At 39.6% G+C, this 13,396-nt stretch overlaps 1 protein-coding gene across 1 annotated transcript in view; it reads left to right on the top strand.

Moving 5' to 3' along the window:
* DDX10 (DEAD-box helicase 10) overlaps positions 1-13,134 on the top strand; it is a 177,093-nt gene extending 163,959 nt beyond the window's left edge. The window contains exon 18 of the mRNA XM_032220167.1: positions 12,450-13,134. Within this exon, the coding sequence (XP_032076058.1) occupies positions 12,450-12,618 (169 nt within the window). The 3' untranslated portion in view covers positions 12,619-13,134. The remainder of the gene's footprint in view (positions 1-12,449) is intronic.
* Positions 13,135-13,396: the final 262 nt, after the last annotated feature.

A 13,396-nucleotide genomic window follows, 5' to 3' on the forward strand; every position in this document is an offset into this window, starting at 1 on the left:
CAAGATGTCGTATTTTTTTTCCAGGCTGAATTCCTAACCATAACTTTTGCTAAGTAGATATTTTTTAATTATAGTCAGTAATTGAATTTATCGTTTAATGGATGTTTGGGAAAAACATTGTGATTTGAAGGTTGATGCTAACCATTTCCACTGATGAAATGGTTTAAAAATGCCTTCAGTCTCTCGTTTAAGATGAGCCATGTTTGATATTCAAAGGCTCCTACAGCCTTCTAAGCCTTTTATCCTCACTGTGTAGTTAACTGTAGTGTAAAGGTAAAGATAAAAGTTCCCTTCACACATAAGTGGTAGTTGTTCCTGACTCTAGGGCGCAGTGCTCATCTCCGTTTCAAAGCCGAATAGCCAGCACTTTCCGAAGATGTCTCCATGATCATGTGGTTGGCATGACTAAACTCCAAAGGCGCACGGAGCGTTGTTACCTTCCCACCAAAGGTGGTTCCTATTTTTCTACTTGCATTTTTACATGCTTTTGAACTGCTAGGTTGGCAGAAGCTGGGACAAGTAACAGGAGCTCACTCCGTTACGCGGCACTAGGGATTTGAACCACCAAACTGCCAACCTTTCTGGTCAACAAGCTCAGCGTCTTAGCCACTGAGCCACCACGGCCCTTTAACTGTAGTGTACCTATAGTTAAAGAGAGAAGAATTAGGAGAGGATTTTAGCCAACCAGATACTCAATTCGCTGTACAACTTGCAGTGGGATTCAAGGTGGCATAGAATAAAAACTAAAGCTGCATCACGTCCCAAGACTGTTTATATATCCTCACAATTAAAACCATATCTTGTGGATAGTTAGTTCTATAGGGAAGGGGTGACATAGAAGGCATGTTTCTTGGGTGCTAAGATGACATTGTTTAAAAGAAGTGACTTAGAACATGTCCACACTATTGTGTCTTGGAGAGAGATGATCTCATAAACAATCCAGACTTATACATGGAGATCAAGGTACACTCAGAGCCAGTTGCCCATGCCATTGCATTCTGGATCAGTTATAACTTCTGAGAACTTTTCAAGGTAGCCCTATTCAAAACTAGTTATGTGAGACCCTCTAATCTACTCCTCCTCATCTTCCGGACACTTGATGGCAAAACTTGATGGCATCACTTGATCATGTAAGAATAGAGGTGTATTATTGGATATTATCAATCTATTAATATCTAACCCCAAGCCAATAAATAAACTTTGACCAGTGTCTTTGTGTAGATGTTAAATAGGAGTGAAATGAATGTTGACCCCAGAACCCCCACATAAAACTCAGAGCTATGATTAGACCTCTCTTTCCCTCTGATTGATCTAGAAGGATACCACAATTAAAATGATCTTCTATCAAGCCAATATTATTAGTTGCTCTGATTTTCTTAGATGCAAATTAGTAGCCCAATGGACAACAGATTTAACACCTACACACACCCACACCCACACACTCGAACTAGGATAAAAAAATATTTTTATGTTCAACTAGTTACTCCAACCTTCAGTTCAAAGTTGGTCACTTTCAGGTGCATTAAGAGCTCAGATTCACAATCCCTAAACCAGTGGTGGCGAACCTATGGCACACATGCCATAGGTAACATCCAGAGCCCTCATTGTGGGCATGCGCGCCATCACCCCAGCTCTGTTTCGGGTCTCTGCTGTGCATGTGTGCTCCCTCCCGCCAGCCAACTGGTCTTCAGGTGTCTCCCACGCATGAACGGAGTGCATTTGTGCATGCACCCAGACCTTGCAGTTTGGCTGGGGTGTGGGTGTATGTGTGCATGCGCCCGTGCCTTAAGATTGGGCGCACGCACACACTTTGGACACTCAGTGTCTAAAAGGTTTGCTGCTCTAAACAATATATGTTGTTTCTCACAGACCATTATAAAAGGTTTGTAATCTAACCCATTTGGATGGCATCTGGTTGGGAAGACTCTTTTCTTTGTATAACCAGCTCTCATTTAGTTTCAACTCTGGCTCTTAATGTTGACCTGATTATTTTTGTTGGTGGATTCCTAAGTTCTTCTGCTTTTAAATGCTTGAATTATTGTTGTTTTTAAATAATGTCCTGCATTTGCACCGAGACTAGTATGTGAGGATAAATAGATATTGGTAAAACCATAAACCTTAATATATCTAATTAAAAGAGCCGTGGTGGCGCAGTGGTTAGAGTGCAGTATTGCAGGCTAATTCTGCCAACTGCCAGCAGTTCATCCTCTCAAGGTTGACTCAGCCTTCCATCCTTCCAAGGTCGGTAAAATGAGGACCCAGATTGTTGGAGGCAATATGCTGACTCTATAGAACTGCTTGGAGAGGGCTGTAAAGTGCTATGAAGCAGTATGTAAGTCTTAAGTGCTATTGCTGTTGCTATCTTTAATTAACTTTGGAAAAAAACATACTGAATGCAAAATGAGTCCTTTGTTTGGGCATAGTATTCCAGATTCATTTAGAGCTCTAGTTGGTTCCTAAGTTCTTTGGAAGGATGTTTAACTCAGAAATATACAACAAACAAAACAATCTCCTTAAACTATCCAGTTTTGCATTCTAAATTTAATATTGCCAAACATTAGAAAGGCATAAAGATGGCATTGGATTTATCTGAGAGTCTTTCTTTTTTGGGCAAGGTTTGATCTTCACAAGATGTCACATTTCTGCTGTTGCACATAACTGACCTTAGTATTTTGTTTTAACAGGGTTAGTTGCTCTTTTATGCTGGCTTGATCTCTTGATATACAACATATGTATAAATCAGTCATTGCTCTCGGGTTCTGTAGCAGAAAAAAACAGAACAGAGTGTACTAGCAAAAGTGGAAAGAGGAGGGAAAAAATAGAAAGAACTAGCAGTGGCTTAAAGGCTGAACAGTATCAGCTGTTGAAGGACATTTTAATTTCATTTGCCATAAAGGAGGGAGGGTGTGTGTTGTGTAGAGGTGAATGATGACAATGAGGACAACTTTGACAGTGGCAGTTCCAATAGACCAAAGAGAAAAAAGAAAAAGAAAAGGAAGATGAAGTTGAGTGCCTGAAGCAATGAGAAAATAATGCTTTGCTGACTGAGCCTAGGATTAGAGAGTTGCTGCCTTATGAATGTAGGTTTTATTTGATTTAGGTTGAGTATTTTCACTTTTAACCACAAACAAAAAAGTGTTTGGCTGCCTCCTTTTCAAGCATCAGTTAGTGCTATATATGACCTAGTTCTGTTATGGCAAACCTATGGCACATGGGCCAGAGGTGGTGCACAATGCCCTCTCTGTGGGCACGTGAGCCATCGCCCCAGTTGAGCTTTGCTGCGCATGTGCATGTGTTTCCCGCTGGCCAGCTGGCCTTCGGGTCTCTACCGTGCATGAGCAAGGGGTGGGACATGTGTGGGGGGCTGCACACATGCAGGAGGTGAGTGCAAGTGCAGAGGGTGGGGGCATGCACAGTGCACATGCACGGGGGGCAGGACAGATGCAGGGGGGTTGCGCACGCATTGCATTTGGGGGTTTGAGTGCACATGTGTGCTTTCGGCACCCAATCCGGAAAAGGTTAGCCATCACTGACCTAGTTGATTTAAAAGTTTTTTTTTTTTAAAAAAAGGATTATTTTCTTTGCCTTCAAAATTAAGCACTCAAGAGAAATAAATAAATTAGAATATACAAAATATACAATATACAAAAATATGGATTAGCCACATTAAGACCTAGCCAGCTCCTGTATATATAAATTGTTCCTATAATCTTGTCTTGGCAAGCTTTCAAAAACAGGTACTCTTTGACTTATGACCACACTGGAGCCCAGAATTACTGTCGTTAAATGAGACCTTTAAGTGATTCCCCAATTTTACGACATTTCTTACCACAGTTCTTAAGTGAACCACTGCAGTTGTTAGCAATAGCACTAAGACTTATATACCGCTTCATGGTGCTTTTACAGCCCTCTCTAAGCGGTTTACAGAGTCAGCCTGTTGCCCCCAACAATCTGGGTCCTCATTTACCCACTTCAGAAGGATGGAAGGTTCAGTCAACCTTCAGCCAATGAGATTTGAACTGCCGAACTGCAGCTACCAGTCAGCTAAAGTAGCTGCAGTACTGCACTCTAACCACTGCTCCACCACACGGCTTTTAACAATACCGTTGTAAAGTAAATTTGGTTTCCCCATTCCGCGTCAGAAGGTCGCACAAGGCGATCACATGACCTTGGGACACAGCAAAGGTCATAAATATGAATCAATTGCCAAGCATCTAAATTTTGATAAAAAGGTTAGTGGAATACCAAACTGTTAACCCATTTTGCATGAAAAAAGAATAGATAAACTATAGTCAGTTAAAAATGGGTTACTAGTGTATAATTAATTAAACCAAGGAAAAATAAGCAATGCATAACATATAAAAGATAAAAAGATCTGACCGAAAGATACAAATCCCTGAATAGAACAATACCCCTATTCCTTAGTGTTAAACTTCAAAAATAAAAAGTAAAATAGAGAAGATGTAATTGGCATATGAATGAACCCTATCAAAGCTTTACAGTGTCCTTAAATGTGCGTTCTATAGGATCAAGAATACAATTGAATTGGAACACAATTAATTTATTAATTTCTTTTGTGGCCATTCATTGGTGTGTGTGTCTGAAAGAGAGAGAGGGAGAGAGGTGGGGAGGGAGCGCAGGGGGCGTAGTTTTTCCTTGGTTAGTCTAAGATAGCTTTGTCCACATTTTCTTTGCTTTTAGTTCTTAGGGCATTTAGCTTCCTGGCTGTAGAAACCTGAGCAGAGAACATTTTCAGAGTGCAAATCACTGGGGGAAAAAGAGACATGTAATGTATTCTCATTATTCCCACGGCGTGCAGTCAATGTTCTGACACTGAGTGAGGAGGAAGTCGTTCTGAGGCTCCACAGAAGGTTCTGTATTAATTAATCTTCATTAGAAATCTTTCTTTGGCCTTGGAAATTAAAATGTACCAATGTGGCTTGCCACCCAGAGACTTTGATTAGCAACATACCAATTCTCAAGAGGTTGTTTGTAAATTTTGCATTCTTCTGGCAGATCTTAAGAAATCAGTATTTATGCTGCATGAAGTTAGATAACTGCTTAGAAAAGGGCATTGGTTTTAAATTGAGAGCAACAGGATTAACCAGAGTGACATTTATTTCCCCCCTCCCCATAAATGGCAGAGATTTCTGTCTATTGAAGAGATGTACCATCTGTCATATAGGTTCTTCTCTCTTATTATGTGGAGGGAGGGATGCCGTGGCTCAGTGGCTAAGACGCTGAGCTTGTCGATCAGAAAGGTCGGCAATTCAACGGTTCGAATTCCTAGTGCTGCATAATGGAGTGAGTTCCCGATACTTGTCCCAGCTTCTGCCAACCTAGAAGTTCAAAAGCATGTAAAAAATGCAAGTAGAAAAATAAGAACCACCCTTGGTGGAAAGGTAACAGCTTTCGGTGCACCTTCGGCATTTAGTCATCCCGGCCACATGCTGTCTTTGGACAGTGCTGGCTCTTCGGCTTTGAAACAGAGATGAGCACTGTTCCCTAGAGTCGGGAACGACTAGCATGCAAGGGGAACCTTTATCTTTTTAGATCGATAGAGCTAAAAGAGGCCATTTAAGGCTATCAAGTCCAATCCTCTTCTCAATATAGGAATCAAATCAAAGCAATTTAAATAGATGGCTGTCCATTTCAACATATCCAATAAAAGGCATCCTACCACTTTTGTGGTTAATTGATTCTATTATAAAACTGCTTTTATTGTTAAGCTGTTTCCTTTCTGATGGAGTCTGCTTTCCTGTAACTTAGCTGCATTGTTCTGTATCCTATATTCTGAAATGAGAGTCATCAGCTATTGACCTTGTTTTAAGTGATGTATTTTCCATTACTTAAAGTATGCTATTCATTCATAAAGTAGCATACTTGAAGTATGCTATTCATTCTTCACTCTTGCCAGTCATTCTCTTTAACTGATCATCTATCTTACAAGGCACCTGTTGTGGAGAGAGAGAACAATAAAGGAAGCCTACTACTTTAAGAAGGTAGAATATAAATCTAAATGCACAGCACATTAGCACACAACAGAGAAATGTTCTCAGTCTATTTCTGCTGACAAATAACAACTAGCTCCCAAGATGAACCACTTTGTGGATCCTGTAAGTAAAGCTCATGTTCAGTGTATAAACAGTCCAGTGGAATATATGAAACTGCCTTTTTCTAAGTAAGTTTTGAATTATAAACTCAGTGAGATATCTGTGAGAGTTACTTCTACATCTGTCTGGAAATCGTTATATTCTTTTAGTACAGGGGTGTCAAACTGAAGGCCCAGGGGCCGGATCCAGCCCACAGGCTATTTAGATCTAGCCCGATGGGCCACCCTGGAAACAGTGAAGGACTGGTTCGCACGGGGCCCTCCTGACCTCTGTTTTCACTGGCAGAGGGTTGCAGGAGGCCGTCATAGCCATAAACAGATCTCGGGAACCTGTTTTCGCTGGCAGAGTGCTCGGGCCACCACAGGCGCCAACACGAGTGATATTGAGCTGGCCACACCCACCTTGGCCACACACACACCGCCCCTCCGAGGTCAAACACAACCCTAATGCGGCCCTCAATGAAATCAAGTTTGACACCTCTGACTTAGTGTAAAACCATTGGGAGAGGTTCATTCCTGACCTCTCCAGTTTAAGAAATACTTTAGTAGTTGTATGTAAGATTTTTCTATCCTGTTGTCTACATGAAACCATGTTAATTGAGAGGGGAGTAAAAATGTAACTATGTCACAGTGCATGCAACCAGGGGCAGTTGGATCTTCTTCAGGGGTTCTCTCACTGCTACACCTGCCTTATTTAGGTGATTATTCTGTGACTTCATTGGTCAAAATATTTTTTTTAAATGTTACCTCCTATAAACCTGTCTAATAGTCCTCAACTTACAACAGTTCCTTTAGTGACTCTTCAAAAGTTGCAAACATTACTGAAAAAAGTGACTTATGATCATTTTTCACACTTAAGACCATTGTAGCATCCCCCTGGTCACATGATCAAAATTCAGATGCTTGGCATCTGACTCATATTTACGACAGTTGCAGTGTCCTGGGGCCAGGTGATCACATTTTGTGACATTCTGACAAGCAACGTCAATACTAACTTAACAACTGCAGTGATTCACTGAACAACTGTGGCAAGAAAGGTTGTAAAATGGGGCAAAATTCACTTTATAACTGTCTCGCTTAGCAGCGGAAATTTTGAGCTCAATTATGGTTGTAAGTCAAGGACTATCTATACACTCTTGGCCTCAGGCGTAAACACACATTCCTGCCCATCCCCAATGGATGTTTAGTTCTTCTTTCCAGTTTATATACGCTGGTCTTGTTGTATTCGGGACTTTTCCCATGTAAGATTGAGATTGTCTTGGCAATGTTTTGGCAAGATCTCACTCACCATCTTCAGGCTGGGTTTGGGGCTTAAAGTGTGGTCGGAGCTGCCGTCTTTCTATAAATCTTGGTGGGATTGTGTGGAGTGCTGGCTTTGTTTCAGTAAATGGAATGATTGGTTGTGTGGTTATAGCATGATTGGTAGATTGGTGCTGATTGGTGTTGGCTGTGTGTCCGTTGTTTCGTGTTGTAACGGCCTGGGTGGTGGGTGGGGCTCATTTGTTAATTTGGGCTGGTTTCCAGATGTCTGGTAGGCGGGAAGTATCGTTACATTTATTCATGTTGTGGGGGTGTTTCTCTATTTTGATAGCTTCCATAATTATTCTCTTGTTGAAGTGCTCAGTTTTGAAGATTAACCTGGTTCCTTCAAAATTAATTTCCTGTAGCTTTAAGGTGCTGGAAAAGGGAGGAAGTTTTTTCTTTTTTTCTAACTGCGTTCTTGTGTTCTTCTGAAAACTGAATTACACACTCTCACAAATGTATTAATCTCTAACGGATTCCTAAGAAAAACAATTACCAACCTAATCCAAAGGGAGACTCTCCCCAAAAACCGAAACAGAGAACAGGACAACGGTATCGCCCTCCTCCCTTACATCAGAGGCACCACAGATAAAATCAGCAAAATTCTCCACAAACACAATATCAAGACAGCCTTCAACACTGACCACAAAATAGCCACCATCTTAAGAAACCTCAAAGACAAAATACAGCTAGAAAACCAAAGAGTTTACGAAATACCATGCAAAATCTGCTCTGCAACATACCTAGGACAAATGAACAAGAGAATAAATGCACGCATCGCAGAACACAAGAACTCTGTAAGAAAAAAAGAAAAAACTTCTTCCCATGAAAAGCTACGAAAAGACACACACACACACACACACACATATCTATCTATCTATCTATCTATCTATCTATCTATCTATCTATCTATCTATCTATCTATCTATCTATCTATCTATCTATCTATCTATCATCTATCTATGAATGATTGCTCATTGTAAAGATACTTGCAATGACTCCGGCATCAGCTTTTAAATGCGGCCTATTTTATATACTGAATCTGTTATGCTTTCTTATTAGTGTTTTAATCACTAATCTTATTATGAACAGATGCCCTATTTTGCAATTTCAATCAACTGAAATTTTCCTTGGTTTAAAAACCATTCACGTGATAGAAATAATGGGCTGAATTGCAAATTGGATAAGAAATTGTATTTTAATTAACCTGATTAAAATATCCTAATACATAAATATACATGTAGGTAAAGGTAAAGGTTCCCTTTGCACATATATGCTAGTCATTCCCGACTCTAGGTGGCGGTGCTCATCTCCGTTTCAAAGCCGAAGTGCCAGCGTTGTCCGAAGACGTCTCTGTGGTCTTGTGTCTGGCATCACTAAACACCAAAGGTGCACGGAACACTGTTACTTTCCCACCAAAGGTGGTTCCTATTTCTCTACTTGCATTTTTACATGCTTTTGAACTGCTAGGTTGGCAGAAGCTGGGACAAGTAATGGGAGCTCACTCCATTACTAGGGATTCGAACTGCCGACCTTTCTGATCAACAAGCTCAGCGTCTTATCCACTGAGCTATCATGTCCCTACATATACGTATATATAAAACACACACACTCACACACACCATCCGTCCATCTGAGGAGAGGGGTGGGTAGGTGTTGCTTCAAAAATATTTTTGTCTTATATCAAAATCCAGAGCAAAATTTTATTCTAATTCTGTAGTTAACAATGGTATGTGGGTTTTTTAAATCCATCTTTTTATCAGAAATCAAGATAATAAATTTAGAGTTTACTTCAGCTAGATGATGGTGATGATAATTATTTTATCCATTCAGTTGTGTCCGACTCTTGGCGATTCTATGGTCCAGGTCTCTCCACCTCTTCCAATCTTGCAGTAAAGTTCATATTAATGGTGATTGAATTGAATGTTGTGAGACTGAACAAGCTGCCCAAGATCAGTAAATGAAATTGACTGGCCCAAAGCTGTTCGTACTTGATGCCTTCTGGTTGCTTTGGATTACCGTATTTTTCGGAGTATAAGACCCACTGGAGTATAAGATGCACCAAGATTTTGAGGAGGGAAATTTTAAAAGAAATTTTTGCACTCTGCAGATCAAAAATGCCCCCCTCCTTTTTTTAAAGGGCATGAATAGCCTTTAGGAGGCTTATAGAGTGCTCCTGGCGGGGAGGGCAAAATTGAACAAAAAATGGCCTGTTTTTCGTTCATTTCTGCCCTCCCCAGCCTCCAGAAGCACTCTGAAAGCCTCCTAAAGGCCATGCACGACCATTTTGGTGAAGGGGGCAGAATTTCAGGAGGCAAAAAATGCTGTATTCAGTGTATAAGACGCACCCAGATTTTCAGCCTCTTTTTTGAGGAAAAAAGGTGCATCTTATATTCCGAAAAATACGGTACATTCTGGAATATTCTGTCACTCCAGACTGTTCGCTAAGTAGGTATGATGGGCATTGACATCCAAGACAGTGGAGAGAAGACTGTTCTAGCCTGGGCAACACATACGAAAAGAAAACTTAAGAGTTAGCAAAGACAAAAAGTCTGTTTATGTGCTTATTCTGTGCAGACTTTGCTTGCTTGTTTATTTACCAACACATTTAAATAACTGATATGGCCTTCTATCTCATGCAGTGATCTTAGGTGGTTCACCAAAAACCAATTAGGTTGGGTTGTTGTATGTTGCCCAGAATCTCTTTTTCTTTTTACAAATTTTATTAATAATTAAATAAATAAAAAGCAATGGAATTAAAAAAAAAGAACAAGTCCCCCCACTAGACCCCAGACTCAGCCCCATCTTAACCCAATGCTTAGGAGCAGACAAGGGCACCTAGTTTTATGGGCAGATACTGTGCGGGAGAGGTCATCTCACATATACTGTGCGGGAATGGCATATCCAGAAACTATACTGATAAGACCATTACGACAGAATGCAGAATCTTATCCCAAATTCAAACAGCCAAAAGTAGTGTATGGCCAAGTTTTCATTCATCTTGTGTTGAGATAGTCAAATTCGTATTTTGATCTCATGTTGAAGACAAAGTAGCCATTCGTAAGGGCTTCCTTTCACATGTCATTTGCTTGATTGTTTGATTGCATAACATTTAAAGCGTTGCAAGTAGCTGGGGAGGTCTATCATAACTTCAAATGTTTACTAAGCAACTGGTCATTAAGCGAGGACTACCTATATTATGTGAATCCACTCCCTGATATTTATAAACAATTTTAGATGCTTGGATAGAAGTGGGAAGATCCACAGTCCAGGCCTGAAGATGTGTAAAGTAATAAACCAATTCAGTAACACAACACTAATATTTAACCATGGTAACTCACTACCATGTCGCGATGGATCAGACACAACTTTGCAACTAACAACAGAAACTTACTACAAAAAAATTGGACTATAAATCTAGCCACCTATGGTTTGTTAAACAAACCATGGCTTCATGCAATATATAAATTACACAATTGTGTTTGACCTCATATGAGTTCCATCAGTCTACTTAAAATATGATTAGGCTTAGAAAAGGTAAGGGACAGGGTTGCTATCAGTTACCTCCAATTCAAGAGTCAGGATACTTTTCAGTGCATTTGATAGAGATCATTGGCAGGGAGGCACAGTTGCATTGTCTGCTTATTAGTTTCTTGGAGATACTTATCTCATACTCTGAGAATAGATTTCTCAATTAGATAAACCATAGGTTATTCCAGCGTGTCTCTCCTTTAATTTTGGCAATGTCCTGCGTGTCCTCCTGTCCTGCCCATTCATTGGCACTGTTTGATAGAAACTGATTTATGTTTTCCAATGACTTGCTACCAGAATAAAATTTTCTTCCAGCTGGACCTATGCGTATTTTATCATTTCATCCATAAGCAGTTTACTCAAGCATAGTTTAGTAATTGCTTGAGAACCTCTTAAGAAGACATCAGTACAGAACAATAAAATAAAATCTGTGAATTGGATCTAGGTTTACCCATGTTGAAATCAGGGTAACGCAATCTAATTCTTGATGTAGCTAAAGATCTGTTGGCTATTCTTTCAGATCCTGCTGATTGGTTACCAAGGTCCTGGATCAAATGTGTCACAGGGTTGATCTACTTTTGTGTTTCTCAACTTCAGCAATTTTAAGTAGTGTGGAATTCAATTCCCAGAATTCTATACTATATAGTATAGATCCATTCCCAGCCAGGGAATGGATCTATACTATATGAGTATAATTGTTAGAAGAGATTACCGTATTTCTTGGAGTATAAGATCACCCTTTTCCCCCAAAAAAGAGGGTGAAAATCTGGGTCTGTCTTATACCCTGAATATAGCATTTTTGTCTCCTGAAACCCCGCCCCCTTTGCAAAAATGGATGTGCAGAGGGTTTGGGAGGCTTGCAAAATGCTCCTGGGGGCTGGGGCGAGCAAAAATGAGCAAAAAACAGGCCATTTTTCCTTGTTTCCCCACCCAGCCTTCAGGAACACTCTACAAGCCTCCCAAAGCTCTGCATGCCCCCCTTTTTTTTGCAAAAAACAAGGCGTGCAGAGGGTTTGGGAGGCCTGCAGAGTGCAAACACTTTAAAAAAAAAAACCTCTTCAAAATCATGGTGCGTCTTATACTCGGGTGCATCTTATAGTCCAAAAATACGGTAAATGGCTAAATATACAATGGCATTTCCCATTAATTATGTAAATCACACAATTTCTGTGTAATATACGTGTTGATTGTCGTCAATCAATAACTGGGGATATTGAACTCACCAGGGATGGTTGATAAATGACATATTTTCCTGGATCAATTTCATTTTCTCCCTGCTCTATTTCTGAGCACATATTTGTTATTTTAAAACCTTATTACCGCAGCCTGAGACCATTTCCTAATTTAGGTTTTGAATTCTCCAAGCTTAATTTCTCTTTGCACATCATTACCATGTTTGTCTCTAATTTGTAATTAAACATTTTCTCATTTAAATCCAGTCACTTTCGTAGATGGGTTTGATTGGCCTAAATTCCAACAGTAAAAGAATGATTTATTTCTACAGCAAACGTGGAACGGATAAGCGGCGTTTGGATGGAAGCAAATCAGCAGTGGAAACACCACAGAAGAGGAAGAAGATGAAAGTTAACCAAGAGGACTCTTTTCTACCATTAGATACAGGTCTTTCCCTCGCAGAAGATGAAGCATTAGTATTACAGTTGCTCAACAATTAAACCTCTTGTTTCCCCCTTGGCAATGTTATTCCAGTTATTTTTGTCTTTATTAAACAAAGACAAGGATAGATGAATGCCAAAAAATATTCATGTATTAACATCTGAAAGTATAGATTCTCTGATGGGTACCTCATGGCTACTTTAGTTCATAGGTGTACTCTGTTATGAAAGTTGTAAATGTCTTTATCTGTCAGATCTTTCAGTAGTTATTTTTTTCTAAGATGCCAGAAGTTTTTAAAAATATATATATATAATAATTCTTTGTACAGAAAGCTTTGAGTAATCCAGAAAGATAAATCCTTCCCATCTTGGGGTACGTTTTATGAGGTAAAATGACCAAAATTGAGTGGATACCCATAAAATATTTTAAATATTTATATAACAATACTTTTTTTCTCCAAAATAAGAAAAGGTTTGACTTCCAACTTTCCTTAAAGCATTTACTTGATATTCTCAATGTTGATATAAATTCTCCATGCTTTAGCTTTCTAGTCCAGTATCAATAAATCAAAATACTAATAATTCTGTATATCATTTCTTCTTATGGGGTATTTCAAGATTTTTATCTTTCAAGCACTCGGTTTCAATCACTAAATAACCTTCCAACTGCATACATTTTTCACCATTGTTAGCAGGAAAAAATACGCAGGTTGAGATGTGTTCCACAGGCGAGTAGAGTTCAGCTTCTGCTTCAGACTTTTTGAAATACAGGTAGTTATCAAGTTATGAGCCTAATTGGAACCAAAATTTCTGTCACTAAGTGAAGCAGTCATTAGGC

Source organism: Thamnophis elegans, chromosome 6 (assembly GCF_009769535.1).
Source record: "Thamnophis elegans isolate rThaEle1 chromosome 6, rThaEle1.pri, whole genome shotgun sequence".
In the NCBI taxonomy this organism is placed as follows: Eukaryota; Metazoa; Chordata; class Lepidosauria; order Squamata; family Colubridae; genus Thamnophis; species Thamnophis elegans.